Below are 20,296 nucleotides of genomic sequence, written 5' to 3'. Positions count from 1 at the left end.
AGAGAGAAATGAGACAGGGTGAAAGCCACAGGAAACCCGGGAGGAAGAGAGACACACACAACTCAAGGCATGGCCCCACAGCGAGGGACAGGTGGACACACCGGCCGCCCGCTCCCACCACGCACCTGGCAGGGGCTGGGGGGGGCAGGTGGGGGCGGGGCATCGCACCTGTTGGATGGAGCCCAGCGTGTCTGTGTACTTCTCCTCCGTCTGCTGGATCTCTCGCAGGCAGCAGCAACGCTTGTCATAGTCGGTCATCTTGGGCTGAGGGCGGGGAGGAGAGGCCGGTGTTGGGGGACCCGGGACTGCCCTTGGGCCGTGCACCCACCCCGGCCCAGGCCTTCACCCCCACACACCGGCATGGGCACCGGCTCTGAGCGCATGAGGTCCTCATAGATCTCGTCGCCCTCGGCCTCCTCGTTCTCCACACAGTCGTACAGGTCCTCATCCTCCTCCACGGTGTCGCTGCAGGACGCGGAGTCAGGCAGGGCCTCCGGAGTCCCCAGGCCAGGGACCCCTCAGGCCCCTCCCCGATCAAAGCGGTGGCCCCCGCAAACCCCAAGGTCAGGATCATGTCCCCCTCGGACCCCCAGGGCAGGGCCTGGGGCGGACACTCACTCAATCTGGTCGGATAGGCCGCTGTAGATGTCTTCATCCCCCACAGTCTCCTCCTCAGTGGGGAAGGGCCTGGGGGGCCAGGATGGTGTGAGCCAGAGGCCGGTGTGGGGAGGGGGCAGCCAGGTGGGGAGGGTGTTTCAGGGACTGAGAAGATGGGGCCAGCCCAAAGCTGTCTGCCACCTCAGCGGTTACTCACATGATCCCCTTGTTCTGGGCAATCGGGGTCCAGGACAGGGCGGACAGGGTGTAGATGACCTGCGAGAAGGGCCGTGCTTTGATCAGCAAGCCCCTTGCCCACCCCCATGCCAGGAGAGCCTTGCATTCCAAGCAGCCAAGGCTGCACCTTGATGTTAGATGCCCCCAGGCTTCTGGGAGCCTGAATCAGGATTTCTTCCACCTTCCCATCCCCCCGTGTCAGCATGCCAGTGTTCCTATTATTCTACTTAATTCTCACAAGCACTCAAAGAGGATGAGATGATATTATTCCCTAGGAATCAGAGAGGTACGGACACGTATCTGAGGTCACACAGCAAGTGGCAAAGCAGGGACTCACACCCCCTTCCACATCTCCTTCGCCAGGCTCTTTGCACCTGGGCCTGGTCGGGCACATCGGTCCTTCCCCTGACTGCTCAGAGCCGGCCTGGTGTGGAGGTTCACGGAAATAAACTGAAACCCACTCTGTGGGCTCTGTGTGCCCAGCTCACCTTCCCGAAATCCTGCACATCGAAGAGGTCAAAGGCCTCAAAGAGCTCGCTCCTCTTGAGGCCAAACTTCTCACAGCAGGTGGACAAGAAGGTTCGGATGTTCTTAAGGCACAGGAACTGCGGGCAGAACAGAAATGAGGGCGGGAAACATAACGGACGGGGAGAAGGGGAGCCCCTGCCATCTGACTGGGTGACCCGCTCGGGAGGGGAAACCTAAAGCACAGCCCCTCAGTAAGCCACCCCTCTTCAATAAAGCACCCCCTCTTCACCTGAAGCCAGAGCTACCCCTCAATTATTTTATTTTATTTTTTATTTATTTATTTGTTTTCCCCTCAATTATTTTAGTTCACACGACATAAAGTTAACCATGAACTGGTAACCAAACATCTGTAATAAATACAAATGAATAGTATTCAGCCATTAGGGAGGAAGGAGTTCTTACTTATGTCACCACATGGATGAACATTGAAACATTATGCTCAATGAAGTAAGCCAAACACATAAGAACAAGTACTGTGTGATTTTACTAATACGAGGTCCCTAGAGGAGTCAGATCCACAGAGACAGGAAGTAGATAGTGGGAGCCAGGAGCTGGGGGAGAGGGATGCGAGTTAGTGTTTGATGAGGACAGAGTTTCAGTTTTGGATGATGAAAAGGTTTTGAATATGGGGGTTATGGTTACACAATAATGTGAATCTATTTAATGCTGCTGAATTGTACACTCACAAGTGATTAAAATAATAAATGATCATTTTATTTATATAGTGTTAATATATTTTGATACATACTTATTTATATTTACAAAACATATACTTATATCGTTTTAGTTATAGTAATAATTAGTCTAGTTTTAATAATAAAAGTGTAATATGCAAATAGACCCAACAGCTGAAGAGCGGAATGACCTTCCGGACAACCTTCCGGATGACCTTCCAGACAAAGCTGGGCCTGTGAGGGCCAAGGAAGTCTGGGCTGTGAGGGCCTACTCTTGCACAAATTTTATGCATTGGGCCTCTAATACACACACACACAGAGTGGCCAGAGTATTATGATCTCTGAACACAAAACAATCTGGCCACTCAGTATATATATTAGAGGCCCGGTGCATGAATTCGTGCATGGGTGGGGTCCAACCAGCCCGCCAGGGGGAGGAGACACCGGTGGTTGGCCACCCTGCCTGCTGGTCGAGGGGACAATTTGCATATTAGTCTTTAACTGAGTGGCCAGATTATTATGTGTTCAGAGATCATAATAATCTGGCCACTTGGTGTACATATGTATGATATATATTTTACCACAATGAAAAAGTTTAATCATTAATCATTCTGAAGTATACACTACAGTGGCAATTAGTACATTCACAGCTATCACCCCAGTTCCAAGGCACTTTTATCACCCCAAAAGGAAACTCAGTTACTTTCCATTCCCCACTCTTCTCCCTTCCTCTTGGCAACCACTCCCTTGCTTTCTGTCTCTTAAATTTACCTATGTTCATCCACTGGTAAATGGACAAACAAAATGAGGATGTCCATACAATGGAACATTATGCAGCCATAAAAAAGGACCAATAGCCCTGGCCAGTGTGCATCCGTTGGTTGGTCATTTTCTCATGCCCTGAATGGTTGCTGCTTTTGATTCCCAGTCAGGGCACATGCCTGGGTTGTGGGCTCAAATCCCATTAGGGGGCATGCAGGATGCAGCTAATCAATGTTTCGCTCTCATATCAATGCTTCTCTCTCTCTCTTAAAAAACAATTTAAAAAAATCTTTAGCTCTAGCCAGTTTGGCTTAGTGGATAGAGCCTTGACCTGCAGACTGAAGGGTCCCAGGTTCAATTCCCGTCAAGGGCACATACCTGGGTTGCGGGCTCAATCCCCAGTAGGGGGCATGCAGGAGGCAGCCAATCAATGATTCTCTCTCACCATTGATATTTCTGTCTCTTTCTCCTTCTCCCTTCTTCTCTGATATCAATAAAAATATATTTTTTAAAAATCTTTAAAAAAAAAAAGGGGGGGGCAGTACTAATACACAAAGTGGATACCTTCAAAAACATGAGACTGAGTGAAAGGACCATACATGGTCACATCTTGTATGTTTCCATCTAAATGAAATACCCCTGAACTCTTCCAGTTTGGGATGGGTTGCTTGCAACCAAAAGACATCAGCAGTCAAACACGCAGGTTATCACACTGGTCTGGAGGGCATTGGGCTCTGTTATAAACAAGCCCTCGTGCCCTTGCATTTGCCCAATATCAGCTCAGTTCAAATGTCCCAATGGGCTCAGCTCTCTCCAAGGTCCCTCAGATACTACAGACTTCTAACCAATCTCCCAAACAACAGCCTCCCCTATGGTGAAGAGCTGGCCTCTCCCATGGCCAACCTTCCCAGAGCAGGTTCATCAGGAGACAGGTTAAAATGAGTCTCTCAAAACCACGTATCATGTGATCACACTCATACGAAATGTCCAGAATAGGCAAATCCACCCTGGAGTATGACTCAGCCACGAAAAGGAGTGAAGCACTGACACTCACTACAACACGGATGGACCCTGAACACATGATGCCAGTGAGAGAAGCCAGACGCAGTTTTGGCCCAATCCTGCAGGCCAAGCTGAGGGACCCGACTGGTGCACAAATTCGTGCACTAGGCATCTGGTGTCTCAATAAAAATGTGGATCTTCGAGGTCCTTCCCCCTCATACCTACTTGGTCTGTGGACTCCTGAGTTAGACCCATCCCTCCTCTGCCCACAGCCCTCCAGTGCTCCCCCCTCCCTCGGGATAAAAGCCTACATTCTCCCCGAGTCCACAACACCCTGCATGACCTCCCCCATTATCTCTCTGCTCTCTCCTCCTGCCTCCCCCCCCCCCCCAACCTCCCACTCACTCTGCTCCAGCCACATGGGCCTCCTCACTGTTCCTCCAACACGCCAGGCACAGACCTGCCCCAGGGCTAGTTATGGAAGGTACTTTTCCCTGTGTTATGGGCTGACTTGCATCCCTCAAAATTCGTATGTTGATGTTTTAACTCCCAGGTCATCAGAATTGGCCTGTATTTGGAGATCGAGCCTTTAAAGAGGTAACTGAGGTAAAATGGGGTCAGGAGGGTGGGCTCTAGTCCAATAGAATTGGTATCCTCATAGGAAGAGATCAGGACCCAGGTATGCTCAGAGGAAAAATCCTGTGAGGACACAGGGAGAGGACAGGCATCTGCAAGCCCAGGAGAGAAGCTGAGGAAGAAACCAAACCCACGTACACCTTGATTTGGACTTCCAACCTCCAGAGCTGTAAGAAAAAATTCCTGTTGTAGAAACTCCCCGTTTGTGGACATTGCTGTGGCAGCCTGGCCAACCCGGACACGCTGGCATCCACCAGGGTCCTTGCCACCTTCTCCAGGAGGCCCCTGTAAGCACTCTATTTAAAATTGCAACCTTTTTCCACTCTGTGCTTTCCTGATCGCCTCCCCCCAATAAATGGTCACTTTTAGAAGGGCGGGATCACTGTTCTGTTCCTTGGTAGACACCCAGCCCTTAGAATAGTATAGAGGACCCTTAATAAATATTTGTTGAATGGATGGGTGGCGATGAGGCCTGGAAATCTGCCTTTTAACAAACTCCCCAAGTGATTTCTGGGTCCCTGCTTAACCCCTCTCTGTGATTCTACAGTAACATTTGCATTTTTAGATACCTGTGGTTGGCCATTAGATTTATTCCATTCTCATGACAACCCTGTGAGTTTTTATTTATTAATTAGTTAGTTAGTTAGTTAGTTAGGTAGTCCTCACCCAAGGATATTTTTTCCATTGGTTTTTAGAGAGAATGGAAAGGAAGAAGAAAGGAAGAGGAGAGAGAGAGAAACGTTGATGGGAAAGAGACATGACTTGTCTGGGGATCGAACTTGCAAACCAAGCACATGCCCTTGTCCGGGAATCGAATCTGAAACACAAGCCAGGGAAACCCTGTGAGTTTTCAATTCCCATTTTCCCTGTGAGGAAGCAGGCTCGGAGGAGGAAGGAACGCTGGCCAAGAGTATGAACAGCAAGAGGAGATTCACAGAAGAGTTCGTGAAACGAAGCTCCAGGATACTGTTTCCTTGATAAATGCCTTTCTGAATCACAGCACCTCACTGCCTCGCCTGACTGCCAGTCATGGATGCACTCGATCCCCAGCACTGTCTAAGTGTTTATTAAAATCAAATACTTCAAAATAAAAATTATATAGAGACACAAGATGTACAATTTGATGACTGGATATTCAGAGTGAAATGACTGCAGTCCCACTAATTCACATTATCATCTCACAATCGCCAGTGTGTGATAAATGCCCCTGAAACCTGCTCTCCTAGCATACACCCAGTGTCATTGATAATGTTATCAAAGACAATTATCACGCCTGGACGTTACATCGCTATCATCCTCCATCACTGCAAGACTGTATTCTTTCGCAACTACCCTGCTACTGCCCTCTGCTTGTATGAGTGTCTGTCTCTCTCTCTCTCTGTCTCTCTCTCTCTCTCTCTCTCTTTCTCTCTTCTCATTTTTCCTCTCCCCACCCCTATCTATTGATAGATAGATGACATGGGATCCTCACAACAGTCCTACAAGGTAAGTACTATTCTTTCTAATTTTTATTTTATTGATTTTTTTTTTTTTTTACAGAGAGGAAGGGGGAGGGATAGAGAATTAGAAACATCAACAAAAGAGAAACATCAATGAGAGAGAAACATCAATCAGCTGCCTCCTGCACACACACACCCCCCCCCCCATGGGATGTGCCCGCAACCAAGGTACATGCCCTTGACTGGAATTGAACCTGGGACCCTTTAGTCTTTGGGCCCACACTCTATCCACTGAGCCAAACTGGTTACAACAGTAAGTACTATTCTTACCCTCATTTTACAGATAAGGACCAGATGGCCAGGATGGAAGCCCAGGCAGCGTGACTTTGAGTACTGGGCCTTTACAGCACATACGGATCAACTCCACACACAGTGTATCTCTCACTGCCCTCCTCAGATCATCTCTTCTCCATTATTGCTGCATCCCCCAGCAGTCTAACCTATTCTCTGTGAAGCGTGGACTGTGAATTAACTTTAACTTAAACAGATGTATTAAAGGAGAGAACTTTGCATCCCACCATCACAGGAAACTAGGATCACTGGCTGTAAACCAAAGCCAATGCAATATGATATAACTATGGCATCAACGGTGCCATTACATTGCGGCTGGACCTGTTCCCTCTCTGCCAACAGAGATTAGCCACAGTTAGGAGACACATAAAAGCCAGAGCAGCAAGTTACCATCCATTCCTGACAAAGAGAGAGATAAGTAGGCAAAGTAGGAATGGAAAGGAACTTCTACAACCCGATTTTTTTTTAAAAGCATCTTCTAAAAAAAAATTAAGCCTTTGTTTTAAATAAGAGGCAAAACATTATACCGAATCGTGAAATGTAAAAAGGAGTCCCTGCAAAATCAGAACCAAGTCAGGGGTGCCCACTACTACCATTTTTATTCCCCTGCGTACTGCAGCTCTTTGCCTGCACTGCAGCGCAGGATGGAGGGAGAAGAGAAAGAAATGCATGGTCATTCTTGTAGATCATAGGCTCATGAGCACAGAAAGCTCAAAGGAACATACAGATAAATAACTAGCATTAATAAAATAGCTCAGCTATTATGCCAAGTGAAGTAAGTCAGAGAAAGACAAATACCATCTGATTTCTCTTGTGGGTGGGTCTAAAAAACAAATGAGCAAACCAAACAGAAACAAACTCTAGATACAGAGAACAGACTGATGGCTGCCAGAGGGAAAGGAGTTGGGGGCTGGTGAAAAAGACAAAGGAAGTAAGAAGTACAAATGGGCAATTACAGAATGGTCATGGGGATATAAAATACATCACAGGGGCTCTAACCGGTTTGGCTCAGTGGACAGAGCATCGGCCTGCAGACTGAAGGGTCCCAGGTTCTATTCTGGTCAAGGGCATGTGCCTTGGTTGCGGGCATATCCCCAGCAGGGGGTGTGCAGGAGGCAGCTAACCAATGTTTCTCTCTCACCAATGTTTCTCTCTATCCCTCTCCCTTCCTTTCTGAAAAAAAAAATAAAATAAAAAATAGCCAAAACCGGTTTGGCTCAGTGGTAGAGCGTCGGCCTGCGGACTGAAAGGTCCCAGGTTCGATTCCGGTCAAGGGCATGTACCAGGGTTGCGGGCACATCCCCAGTAGGGGGTGTGCAAGAGGCAGCTGGTCGATGTTTCTCTCTCATCGACATTTCTAACTCTCTATCCCTCTTTCTTCCTCTCTGTAAAAAATCAATAAAATATATTTTAAAATAAATAAATAAATAAATAAATAAAATAAATTAATAATTTTATATATATATATATATATATATATATATATATATATATATATATATATATATAAAGAACAGCACCAGAAATATTGTCAGTATGTATAATAATAAAAGTGTAATATGCTAATTAGACCGGATGTCCTTCTGGATAGCCTTCAGGATGAAGTCAGGCCTGCAAGGGAAACCCAGGTCCCCGGTGTCAGAGGGAAGCCAGTGCCAGCAGTTGGGGGAAGGAAGGCCTTGCTCTTGCATGAATTTCGTGCATTGGTCCTCTAGTATTCCAATAAATATGTATGGTGCCAGGTGGGTGCAAGACTTATTGTGATGATCACTACATAAGCTATATAAATGTCCAACCACTACACTATACACCTGAAACTAATATTACATTGCATGCCAACTATAACTGAAAAATAAGCCCAACCTATGAACCCAGGGGTCACAGTTTGATGCCCAGTCAGAGCACATGCCTGGGTTGCAGGCTCCATCCCTAGTGGTGGGCGTGCAGGAGGCAGCCAATCAACGATCCTCTCTCATCCTTGATGTTTGTATTTCTCTCTCCCTCTCCCTTCTTCTCTGAAATCAATAAAAATATATTTTAAAAAAATAAAAATGAAAAATTATTTTTAAAAATAAGGTAATTTCTCAATGTGACTAAGTACAATATCAACACACGAAGTTTACGATGGGTTGGTTCATCAGCGATGATGGATCAGAAAATGCTTTTCATTTTAAAGGTAACATTTGCGAAATCCTAGAATAAATAAAACTAACCTACGGTGATAGAAATCAGAGCAGTGGTTGCTTCTGGGCAGGGGAGGGTGGTGGAGATTGACTCAGAAACCCCACAAGCGATGGAAGTGTGCTGTCTTGATAAGAGTGTGGTTGCACAAGGGAAGACACGTGCTGGACTGATTGAATGGTAAGCGGAAGACTTGAGCATTTCGCGGTATGAACATTGGACTTGGATTTTAAAAGGGTACCATTCACCATCACCTAAAAAGGTAAATAAACAACAACAAAAAAAAGACTGGTAATCTCTAACAAATCTAACAAAAAGAAGTGCAAATCTTTTATGGAGGAAAGCATAAAATGCTATTGAAAGACATAAAAAAGACCTAAATCAATAGAGTGAAATATATATTAATTCTTATCGAGAAAGAGTCAATATTTTAAGTTTTTAACCCTTTTCAAATTGAGTTATAGATTCAATGCAACTTCAATTAAAATCCCCAAATGTTGCTTTTTTGAAAAATATTTTTTTTATTGATTTCAGAGAGAGAGAGAGAGAGAAAGAGAAAGGGAGGGAGAAAAAGATAGAAACATCAATGAAGAGAGAGAATCATTGATTGACTGCCTCCTGCATGCCCCCTACTGAGGATACCGGGAGTCGAACCATAACTTCCTGGTTCATAGGTCAATGCTCAACCACTGAGCCTCATTGGCTGGGCCCAAAATATTTTTTAATAAGATTTATTCTAAGCCAGATCATATTCATTCATTTTGAAGTTTAAGGATTTTAGTTCTTTCGTTTTTATTATTTATTATGTTTACTTGGTTTTCCATTGAACTTGACAGATGAATGTAAGAATCTGTGTGAAAAGCAAAGAGCTGCAAATAGCCATGATGATTCTATAAGGAAAAAATAAAGTGGGGGTACTGGTCCTCCTACCAGATATCAACTTATCACAAATCCACAGTGATTAAGACACCCTAATTATAGTAGTCAGCTTCCAAGATGGCCCCCAATAGTCCACAAACCCAGGATTCATGCTCTGTTTGTAATCCCCTGTCACCCTAAAGTTTAGGGCCTAAACCAAGACCAGCCCTGTGTTTTGGACAGAGTATGGCAGAAGCAACAATGCGTGACTACCATTCAAAGCTAAGGAATACAATGCATTGAGACTTCAACTCTGGCCTCCTGAGCTGCTCACTGGTCGCCGGGTGATGAGGCCAATCAGTCAGTCCCTTGCAGAGTGCATGCGGAGAGGATCAGGTCCTACAGACTGAACCACCTGTGTCCCTACCCCCCAACCCCTCACCCTCCGCAGCCATCAATATCTGACTGCTGATGTCAGGAATCCTGACGCAAATCGTTCATGAGCAAAATGGCTATTTTAGATGGTTACGTTTCAGAATACCTTGTTGCTCAGCCACAGGCATAGACATGGCTACATTTCAAGAACATAATGTTAAGTAAAAAATCAATGCCCATACATATTCTATAATTCTATTTATATCAAATATAAACATCAAAAAATGAAACAATAAAATGTTTAAGGATACACAAGTAGCAAAACTATAAAAAAGAAAATCAAAGAAATTATTGCCCAAAAGTTCAAGATAGTGGCTACTTTTAGGGAGCGGGGCAAGGCAGGGTGTGTAATCACTGAAGGGCAAATAGGGGCTTTTAAGGCTGTTTTCCAAACTGTGGATCATGAGCCATTAGCAGGTCACAGAATGAGCTTAGCAGATCCCCCTAGGATGGAATAAAGCATGTTGCAATGTTTTCTATAGAAAAGATAGGGGTGAAGAACTTTCATTTTAGTGGCATGTGCTCTTGTGGCAGTGGGCTAGGGAATCATGGGGGGGAAATTCATTTCTTTTTATAGTTAAGAGTCTCAAAAGCTTGAAAAACACTGTTTTGTTTTTGTTTTTGTTTTTGTTTTACAGAGAGGAAAGGAGAGGGATAGAGAGTTAGAGAAAAACGTTGATCAGTGCCTCCTACACACCCCCTACTGGGGATGCACCCACAACCAAGGTACATGTCCTTGACCAGAATCAAACCTGGGACCCTTCAGTCTGCAGGCCGACACTCTATCCACTGAGCCAAACCAGTCAGGGCGGAAAAACACTGTCAAGGGTTCCCAAGAAATGGTAATGCTCTGATTCTTCACCGAAGTGATGGGTACGTTGCTTGTTTTCTTATTTTTTAAACATTTCCTATTTGTTCTCCACATCCTTGTGCATATGTGACAGATTTCACATCAGGAAGCGTATGTGACCATAGAGCTGAGCAGAGACTCTCCAAGGAGAAACGAGAAGGGCTGACAAAGAACCGCGGGGGGAATGCCTTCACTCCTGGGTGAGCAATGCTCTTTGTGGTGTGTCCGTGGTCAGCATAGATCAGCTCAGGTGCCACCTGTAGTAACGGGTGCCACCACAGTGACTAAGTTACTTTACCCTCATCTTTGCTCTGTGTACAGTGTGTTACAGTTGTCTGAGGTGTTACTTATGTGACAAATTGAGAAGCATGCTCAGGCTGCATCCCTGGTCTAGTTGGGGTCCCTGGAAGAAGCCCCGGAAAGAAGGATCTGGGGTACATGTAGTAGATCTAGAAGGTGATCCAAGAAGGACTCAGGGTAGCAGGGAGGTGGAGCAGGGAGGAGAAGGAAACCAACCCAGGAACTTGCTCATCAGGACCTGCTGGGGTCAATGGGAGCTGCATCCTCTGGGGGCCTCTGGAGATGAGGTAGACATGGACAGAATTGTCCCATCTGGGAAATAAGAACACCCTAATATTGAGCCCTCAACTCCCTGCAGCTTGATTGTGGGTGCCTCTCGGGGTAACTTCCCAGCACTTCTAGGCTGCTCTGTGCAGGCCAGGAACCTTCCTGCACCAGAGAACGTTCTGGGTCAGAGACTCCGGGGGTCATCAGGAACCCTCTGTAGGTGACCCCAGCGTGGCCTAAGAACGTATGAGTGGGGCACCCACGGCACCTGTCTGCCCTCCCCTCTCATCTTGCAGAGCTTCATATTGTGTTCACACAAGTGCCTGAAGAAACTGAGATTCCACAGAGTCCACGGGAGAAATATGGGATCAGGAAGAACTTCCCAGAGATATAGGGATAGGACAATAAGGCGCTGAGGGTGGGAGGAGTTCCAGACACATTTCTCCCATCAGCCAGTTCACTCCAGACCAGGGTCACTGCACCTTGGGTGTGACCATCACCAGAGTGTCAGAGTTTCCTCTCCAACCTACTCTCCTCAGGCCCTGGACCCAGGAGGAAGATCCTGGGATGGAGGGAAAGGTAAGGGACAGGATGGAGAACAAACCCACAATGGGCGCCTAATCCAACAGGACACGGGAAGATCCTCCTACCTTCTGTGTGTCTTGAGGCAAGTCACCCACCCTCTCTGAACTTGCTGGGGATCATCATAATGCCTACTGTGTCCTGTTGTTATTATTCAGTACAATAATCCATGTAAAGGGCTTGGCATGGTGTAAGCCCTCAATCTCTGAAAATGGTCATTATCCGTATCACCACAACTGTCACCATCATCATCACATCACCACCACCACCATCATCACCATCACCATCATCACCATCACCATGAATACAACCATCACCATCAATACAATCATGGGGCCACAGAGTAGGACTGAGGAGCCACACACCAGCAATCTGGACCCAAAGGCCATGCCCCTGACCACTGCTTCTCTGTCTCCTTGAACCGCTTCCCCTTGGTGTCACACAGGACTGTGATGGAGGTTCGGCACGTGACAAGAACCACATGTGCCCTCTCCATCCCAGCAGCCTTTGCGAGGTCCTGGGCTGGCTCCCGCCAGGGCTCGCAGGTCACTAAGGGCAACTGAACAGATGGCCTCATCTGGGCTCGGGGAGGAAGTTCCTTCCAGAACTCAGGGTGATCAGCTGAGCCTTGAGACTCCTTCCTCCCCATCATGTGACACCTCAAAGTGGGGGAGAGGGGGGGTGGGGGATATGACTCATCAGCCCTCAGGGCAGGAGCAGGGTCCAGCTGAAAAAGAGGGGCTACCTCGGGCAGCAGGGGGGCAGCAGGAGTGCCTGAGGTGAGACCCCACAGAAGAACTTCCCCGTAGCCTGTGACATGGGAGAAGGTGGCAAAGCACAGGAGGCCCTTTAAACAAATATAGGCCCGGGTGTGTGAGCACATTTCCTCTTTGTTGGGGGACAACCCCTTCAGCTCCCCTCCGCCTGCCACCAGAGTACCAGAATCCGGCTGGCATCTTACCCGCATGCAAATCAGCACCCTGGCACTTCCCTTTTGCCTGCAGGTCCCCATCAGGGCAGCATCTGCCCCAGACAAGGAAAGAGCTGGAAAGGTTAGCTAATCCCCTGCCCTCCTTTAGTGGGCAGGGCTAGGCCCCTTTGGGTGGCTGCAGTGGGAGCAGGAGAGGCGACCCGGAGCTGAGCACACTGAGGCCATCAGCTCCCCCACCCCCACCCCAGCCCCAGGGAGAGGCCGGAAACAGGAAATGCCTGTTACCAGGGCTTGCTGGGGAGACAGAGAAAGGGAAGGGGGGTTGGGGGGATCTCTGCCTTCAGCCCTCGAAGCCCCTTAATCTTGAAACTGCAAGACTTCATCTTGCAGACCAGAGAGGGTGGCTGTGCTGTGCACCCTTTTCAAAGCCTATAAGCAGAGGTAGAAAGCATACACTTGCCATCCTGGTCTTCGAAATCCACCCTGCGCCAGCCTGTGTCTCCTCTCCCCTCTCCGGACACCCCAGCACACACCCGACATCTTAAAGACAGTCAACGGGGTTCCCACAGACTACCAGCCCAAGGGCTGTGAGCGGAGGGACCTTGGGTGGGTCTCTGCACCTTCTGGGGCCTCGGTTTCCTCATCTTCACACAGGGAATGAGAATACCAACCAATGAATCTCCCCTCTAGCACCTGGCCCACGAGCCAGGGTCGTACGTTCATTCAGCAAGCATGTATTGAGTGCCTACTGTGTGCCAAACCCTGGACCTGCTGGTGGCCACGACAAACCCTGTCCTCACAGAGCATGTACAGCCTAGTGGGGAGACAGACACGGAGCAGATTTCACCACCGTAGGCAGTGCGCAGAAAAGCACAGAGGGCCATGGGATCTTGTTTAGTGAGAGGTGTGTCTGATAAAGCCAAGGATTAAGGGATGGATGGCAAAGCAAAGAGGAGAAGCAGTCCAGGCAACCCTCGCACGCTGCTGGTGGGAGGCCAGAGGGTGCAAGCACTTTGACAAAACAGTTTGGCAGTTTCTTCACAAGTTAAGCATGCACTCCCATGCAACCTAAAGTTCATGTTCATGTGGAGACCTGCACACAGATATTCCCGCAACTTTATCCATGAGAACAAAAACTGGGAGCAGCCCAAGTGTCCAGGCAAAGGGAACGACAAGTGAGGGGGCTCTGAGCATCCAACCACCCCCTTCCTGGGTTCAATGCATAGTTCTTGAGCACCTACTATGCTCCAGGTAGTGGTCCAAATGCTGGGATACAGTTGTGAGCAAAAGCGGTACCCATCTCTGCCCCTGATATTCTGGCAGAAGGACACAAGCAATGTATTATATGCATATGAACATAGCTTGTCAGGAGGTGGTGAGCGTTAAGAGGAGACCAATGTTCCATCCACAGAATGGACTACAACTCTGTGTTAAACAGTATGATGAATCACAAAAGATCATGCATGGCTGGCATGGCTCAATGGTTGAGTACTGCCCTATGAACCAGGAGGTCATGGTTCAATTCCCAGTCAGGGTACATGTCCTGGCTGTGGGTTCCATCCCCAGTATGGGGTATGTAGGAGGCAGCTGATCAATAATTCTCTCTCATCAGCAGAGGTATAGATTAGAAGAGGTCAATGAAGGAAAAAAGGGAAATCTGTAATACTTTCAACAACAAAGATACTTTTTTAAAAGTGAATAAACCTTAAAAAAATGTAGTCACTATGGGGGAAGGTAGGAACTGGGTATGTGTGGTTATCTGAGGGACAGGAATAGAAGTTAAATTTCCCCCTGTATAACTTTTTATGCATTTTAATACTTGAATGATATGGGTGCATTATTTAACCAAAGTGTTCAATAATCTGAAGATTCTATTAGGCTCTCTGTCCCCTGGCACCGGCTTCTTCTTAACCTCAGCACGGCCGACATTGGTGCAGGACAATTCTCTGTTGTGTGTGGCTTCTGTGGGTGTTGAGCAGCATGCCTGGCCTCTACCCACTAGATGCCAGCAGCAGCTCCTAAATGGGGAGCGAGCTCTAGCCAGTTAGGCTCAGTGGATAGGGAGTGGGCCTGCGGACGGAGGGTCTCCGGTTCGATTCTGGTCAAGGGCACATGTCCTGGCTGCGGGCTCGATTCCCAGTAGGGGGCATGCAGGAGGCAGCCAATCAATGATTCTCTTTCATCATTGATGTTTCTATCTTTTCCTCTCCCTTCCTCTATGAAATTAACTTTAAAAATATACATTTTTTAAAAGCCTAATATTGCATGATTCCACTTAACTAAAAGATGCAAACGCATCTATAGTGACCCAAAGCAGATGTGTGGTTGCCTGGGGATGGTAGGTGGGGATAGGGTGGGGCAGAGAGGGTGGGAGGAAGACATTTTGAAAGAGTAGGAGGGACCTTTTGGAGGAGATACGTTCACTCTCTTGAGTGGGGCTGGTTTCACATGCATGTCACAATTTATCAAATATAGTGTATTTTAACCATGTTGTCATTTACTGTATGTTAATAAAACTGGATTGTTCTTTTTTTTGTTTTTTTGTTTGTTTGTGTGTGTGTGTGTGTATGTGTGTGTGTGTGTTTAAAAAAAACAGTGGGAGACCAGATATCTGTTGTCTTTCCCTACAACTAAAAGCTTTAGGGGAGCCGAAACCGGTTTGGCTCAATGGAAAGAGCATTGACCTGTGGACTGAAGGGTTCTGGGTTCGATTCCGGTCAAGGGCATGTACCCTGGTTGTGGGCACATCCCCAGTAGGGGGTGTGCAAGAGGCAGCTGATCGATGATTCTCTCTCATCGATGTTTCTAACTATCCCTCTCTTCCTCTCTGTAAAAAATCAATAAAATATTAAAAAAAAAAAAAAAAAAGCTTTAGGGGAGTTTTTAGGGAATGGTAGGTTGGGAAAAAAGGAATAATGTAAACCATCATTGGTCAATAATGCAAAAGGTACTCTCCTATCACATGTTTGCTCCTAACTGATAAAATATACTAAATTAGAGACAAATATGTGCTCTTTCTGTCTGAATAAATCTTCAAGTTGGGGGAAAAGTTGGGGAGGGGGAGCGGGGAGAAAAGGTGTTCCAGGCAGAGGAAACAACATGTGAGGGAGCTCTGATCATCCAATCAACCCTTCATGAATTCAATAAATAATCAGGGAGCATCTACTATGCTCCAGACACTCATACAATGCTGCAGACACAGCTGTGAACAAAAGAAATACACATCCCTGCCCCGTGAGGATGACATTCTGGCAGGAGGCAAGCAATGTGTTACATGACTATGAATATAGCTTGTTAGAAGGTGGTGTTAAGGGACATAAATCAGTAGGAAGAGGGGGTGGGGAGTGCCAGGAGGGGGTGCAATTCTAAAGAAGGAGGTCCAAGAAGCCTCACAGAAAGAGTGGCATTGAGTAAAGGCTTAAAGGAGGGGAGGATGCAGGGGTGTGTCTGGGGGAACAACCAGGCAGAGGGAACAGCCAGTGCAAAGGTTCCGAGGCTGGACCCTGCCTTGTGTATTCCAGGAAGAGGTTGGAGGCCAGAATGGGAAAAGGGGCGTGGGGGGTGAGATTGTGTGGATCAAGGGTGGTCTCAGGTGCTTCTTTATAAAACAGGCCATGTGATCCAAAGGGCAAGTGTTGTCACCCTAAGCATCCCACCACTCTGCCACATCTCCCAGAATGCCTGCAAGGGAAGCACAATTGGCTGGCAGCTTGTTAAGCATTTTTTCCAACTCCCCTGGACCCCTGCTCCATCACAGATTAGCCTGAAAGCAACAGCCTCGCATCTCTGGGAGTGCTCGCCTACTGTGCCCATCTGGGGGTCATTCTAGGTCCCCAGGGCAGACAAGCACACGACAGCCACCCTCCTGGAGATGCTGTCCATTGGGGAGCCAGGAAGATGGTACAGGTGTCCAGCCTGTGCTAGAGGAGGCTGGGGGGGAAACGTGGACATAACCATGGTAAGCAGATCTCGGATGCACTGTATGGAGGAAGACTGATCAGCTGTGTGCTGGTGGCCCATGACAAGGACAGTCCTAAGAAAGATCTGGATTGGCCTGCCTGCTCTCAGATCCATTCTGCACCCTTCCTCTGCTTTGCTCTGCAGTCAAGGGAACTACATTTCCCAGGCTTCTTTGCACCTTGGCTTCCAGGTAGGTTCAGCCAATGAGAGGCCCCGTCAGGAGACCAGAGAGCGGGAGGAGGAGAGAAGCCAGGGTATTTCTCCCTCCTTTGCTCTGCCTCCTCCAGCAGCAAATTGTCTATTCCGTGGCTTAGTTCCCCGAAGACAGCTGTTGCCCCCGGTTCTAGTTCTCACTGAATGGCCCTGGACCCAGGTCACACCACTTCCTGTATTGTTCCACTCGCTCAGTGACTCCTCTCTCAATGTCCCCCACCTGTCTTCTCAGCTTCCCCCTCACCAATCCTCTGGATTAAACCCTCTGTTTGAGAGGCCTAAGATTATTTCTACCTTCCTGGCTGAACCTTGATCAGGAGAACCAGAAATCTGAATCCAAGTCTATCTCCATAACCACCTGAAAGGCTCACATGTCCCCTGAAAGAGGCAGAATTCATATGAATTCTGGTCACAAGTTTTGGGGGCCTGGATATTTGGGTCCAAATCCCAGCATAGCATTGGGCATCTAAAACTCCATGTTTCCGTTTCCTCATCTGCAAAATTAGGATCACATGTCACAGGTTGAGCTTTCCAAAGATGGCCACAAAATGTCCGCCATCCAGCATGCTGATGCTTGTCACACTCCCGAGAGCTGGAGGCTGACTCCTCTCTCCTTGAATCTAGACTGGCCTCAGGGACTTGCTTAGTCACTAAGAGTGCAACTCAGTAACACTGCATGATCTCCAAGCAGGTCAGCAGCGACCTTGCAGCTTCTGTCTTGGTCTTTTTTTTTTTTTTTTTTTTTTTAGAGAGAGAGAAAGTGGAAAGAAGAGGGCTAGAGAGATAGAAACATCAATAAGATTGGATGTCTCTTACACACACCTCACTGGGGAGCCCGAAGCCTGGGCATGTGCTCTGGAAGGGAATCGAACCAGTTACCTCTTAGTTCCTGGATCGATGCTCAACCACTGAGCCACACCAGCCGGGTGAGCTGTCTTGGTCTTTTTGAGGAGCAATTGCTCTCTCTTCATGCTTCTCCTCAAAACCCAGTCCTTATATTAGGAGGAAGCCCAAGCCACACAGAGAGGCCACTTCCCAATGCTCCAGTCCACAGCTCACCCAGGCACCCGCCATGCCAGTGAAGAATTCTCCAGATGATCCCAGCCCCGGGACATTCAAGGTCCCTCATTATCGAGCTGACAAACCGTCACCACCAGGCCCCATCTGAATCCCTGACAGAATCTGTAAGAATTATAAAATAGCTACTGTCTTACACCAATGTGTTTGGGGTGGTTTGTTTCACAGTACAGAAGTTCCCCTTCTCCACGGTGTTACTTTCTGTGGTTCCAGTTATCCATGGTCAACCACAGTCCAAAAAAATTAAATGGAAAATTCCAGAAGCAATTCATACATTTTTAAATTACACGCCATTCTGATATGTGTGATGAAATGTTATGCCATCCTGCCCCATCCAGCCCCAGGAAATAAACCAACCCTTTGTCCAGCATAGTCACACTGTCCATACAGTACAGAAGATACTCAGAGAGGCAGACCACATTCACTTAACTTTTATTACAGTACTAGTGGTCCAGTACTCAAAATGGTGCACAGTAGGCGGCCCACCATTTCCATGGGAGCCAGCAGGAACAGGGGGAGAGGGAGGGGGGAGGGAAGGAAGGGACTGAGATGTGCTTTATACATCTCCTGGTCATGCATGCAGCCCCGCCCACCCACGTGTGCCTGCTGTGCACACAGCCTCCTGCTGATTGGTCGTTACACATGAGGGCGTGACAACCATTTGCATATTAGCCTTTGATTATATAGGATACTATTATAATTGTTCTATTTTATTATCATTTATTGTTGTTCATCTCTTACTGTGCCTAATTTACAAATTAAATATTATCATAAGTATGTATGTACAGGAAAGAATATAGTATACATAGAATACAGTTTCAGGCATCTACCAGGGGAAGGGGGGGGGCGGTCTTGGAACATATATCTCACAGATAAGGGGGGATGAGTGTAATAGGTAACTGAGAAATGATGGCACCTACTCCATGGGTTTGTTGTGAAAATAAAATGAGTTAACAAGTATTAAGTGCTCAGAACACCTGTGTATAGTAAGTGCTCAATCAACAGAACCCGTTTCTGTTGTCATTCGTTTCTATTTTCTGAATCAATTCCCGTGCACTTCATTAAAACGGTGCCACGACCTCAGCGTGGATCCGCTTTCCTCTTTGGGCCTGGGAACACCACACCCTTCCAGCTTTACTCCCGAGTCACTGAATTCTCCTTTCTGACTTCTTGCTGCCTCTTCCTTCTCGCCCTCCGCTCAATGCTGCTGCTCCCTGGGGCTCAACCTTCAGGGCCCTGACCTCCCTCTCTCACCTCCCTCCCATGATGAGCTCACTGGCTCCAAGGACTGATTTCCCAATCACTACCAGGTACTGCCTGTGGTGCTTTACAACGTTACAACTATTAGCTCATTCAGCTCTCAGAACAGCCCTCTGTGAGAGGAGCAATCCTTACCCCCACTGGCTTCCGCGGCCCAGCCACACACCGGGGAACCGCCAGGAGCTGGGAGAAGCAAAGAACCGGTCCTCACCTACAGCCTCTTGATGGAGAACGGCCCTGCCAACGTTTGGATTTCAGACCTCTGGTCTCCAGGGCTGTGAGATGACACATTCCTGTTGTTCTGAGCCACGCAGTTTGAGGTACTTTGTTACAACAGCCACAGGAAACACACTCCCTCCTCAGCTCCCTCTCCCCCAGGGCCATGAACTCAGGAGAGAGGAGAGTTCATGCGTGTGCCTTCCCAGAGCCCAGCCATCAGCACAGTGCCTGCTGCTGACAACAATATAAATGAGTATTCCAACTCTAAGACGCTCCGTCTCTTCTGAGCCATCACCTGTCAGTAAGTGGGGTTTTTTTTTTGGTTTTTGGTTTTTTTAAAATATATATATTTTATTGACTTTTTTACAGAGAGGAAGGGAGAGGGTTAGAGAGTTAGAAACATTGATCAGCCAAAATCGGTTTGGGCCGAAACCGGTTTGGCTCAGTGGTAGAGCATCCGTCTGCGGACTGAAAGGTCCCAGGTTCGATTCTGGTCAAGGGCATATACGTTGGTTGCAGGCACATCCCCATAGGGGGTTGTGCAGGAGGCAGCTGGTCGATGTTTCTCTCTCATTGATGTTTCTGGCTCTCTATCCCTCTCTCTTCCTCTCTGTAAAAAATCAATAAAATATATATATTAAAAAAAAAAAAAAAAACCGGTTTGGCTCAGTGGATAGAGCGTCAGACTGAGGACTGAAGGGTCCCGGGTTCGATTATGGTCAAGGGCATGTACCTTGGTTGCGGGCACATCCCCAGTAGGGGGTGTGCAGGAGGCAGCTGATCAATGATTCTCTCCCATTGATGTTTCTAACTCTCTATCCCTCTCTCTTCCTCTCTGTAAAAAATCAATAAAATATATATTTTTTTAAAAAGAAACATTGATCAGACATCGATCAGCTGCCTCTTGCATACCCCCCACTGGGAATGTGCCCAAAAC

General features: G+C 47.5%; 1 protein-coding gene across 2 annotated transcripts in view; it reads right to left on the bottom strand.

Moving 5' to 3' along the window:
• The window catches only part of VAV1 (vav guanine nucleotide exchange factor 1), a 57,571-nt gene that overhangs the window by 24,710 nt on the left and 12,565 nt on the right, over positions 1-20,296 (bottom strand). For both annotated transcript variants that reach the window (XM_084885507.1, XM_084885508.1), the window contains exons 2-6: positions 1,323-1,439; positions 815-873; positions 619-687; positions 357-465; positions 169-264 (exon numbers count right to left, since the gene is read on the bottom strand). In XM_084885507.1, coding sequence (XP_084741633.1) covers positions 169-264; positions 357-465; positions 619-687; positions 815-873; positions 1,323-1,439 — 450 coding nt within the window. The remainder of the gene's footprint in view (positions 1-168; positions 265-356; positions 466-618; positions 688-814; positions 874-1,322; positions 1,440-20,296) is intronic.

The sequence above is a fragment of the Pipistrellus hanaki genome, assembly GCF_964339955.1.
Source record: "Pipistrellus hanaki genome assembly, chromosome: 5".
In the NCBI taxonomy this organism is placed as follows: Eukaryota; Metazoa; Chordata; class Mammalia; order Chiroptera; family Vespertilionidae; genus Pipistrellus; species Pipistrellus hanaki.
This window is presented reverse-complemented; position numbering and strand designations above follow the sequence as displayed.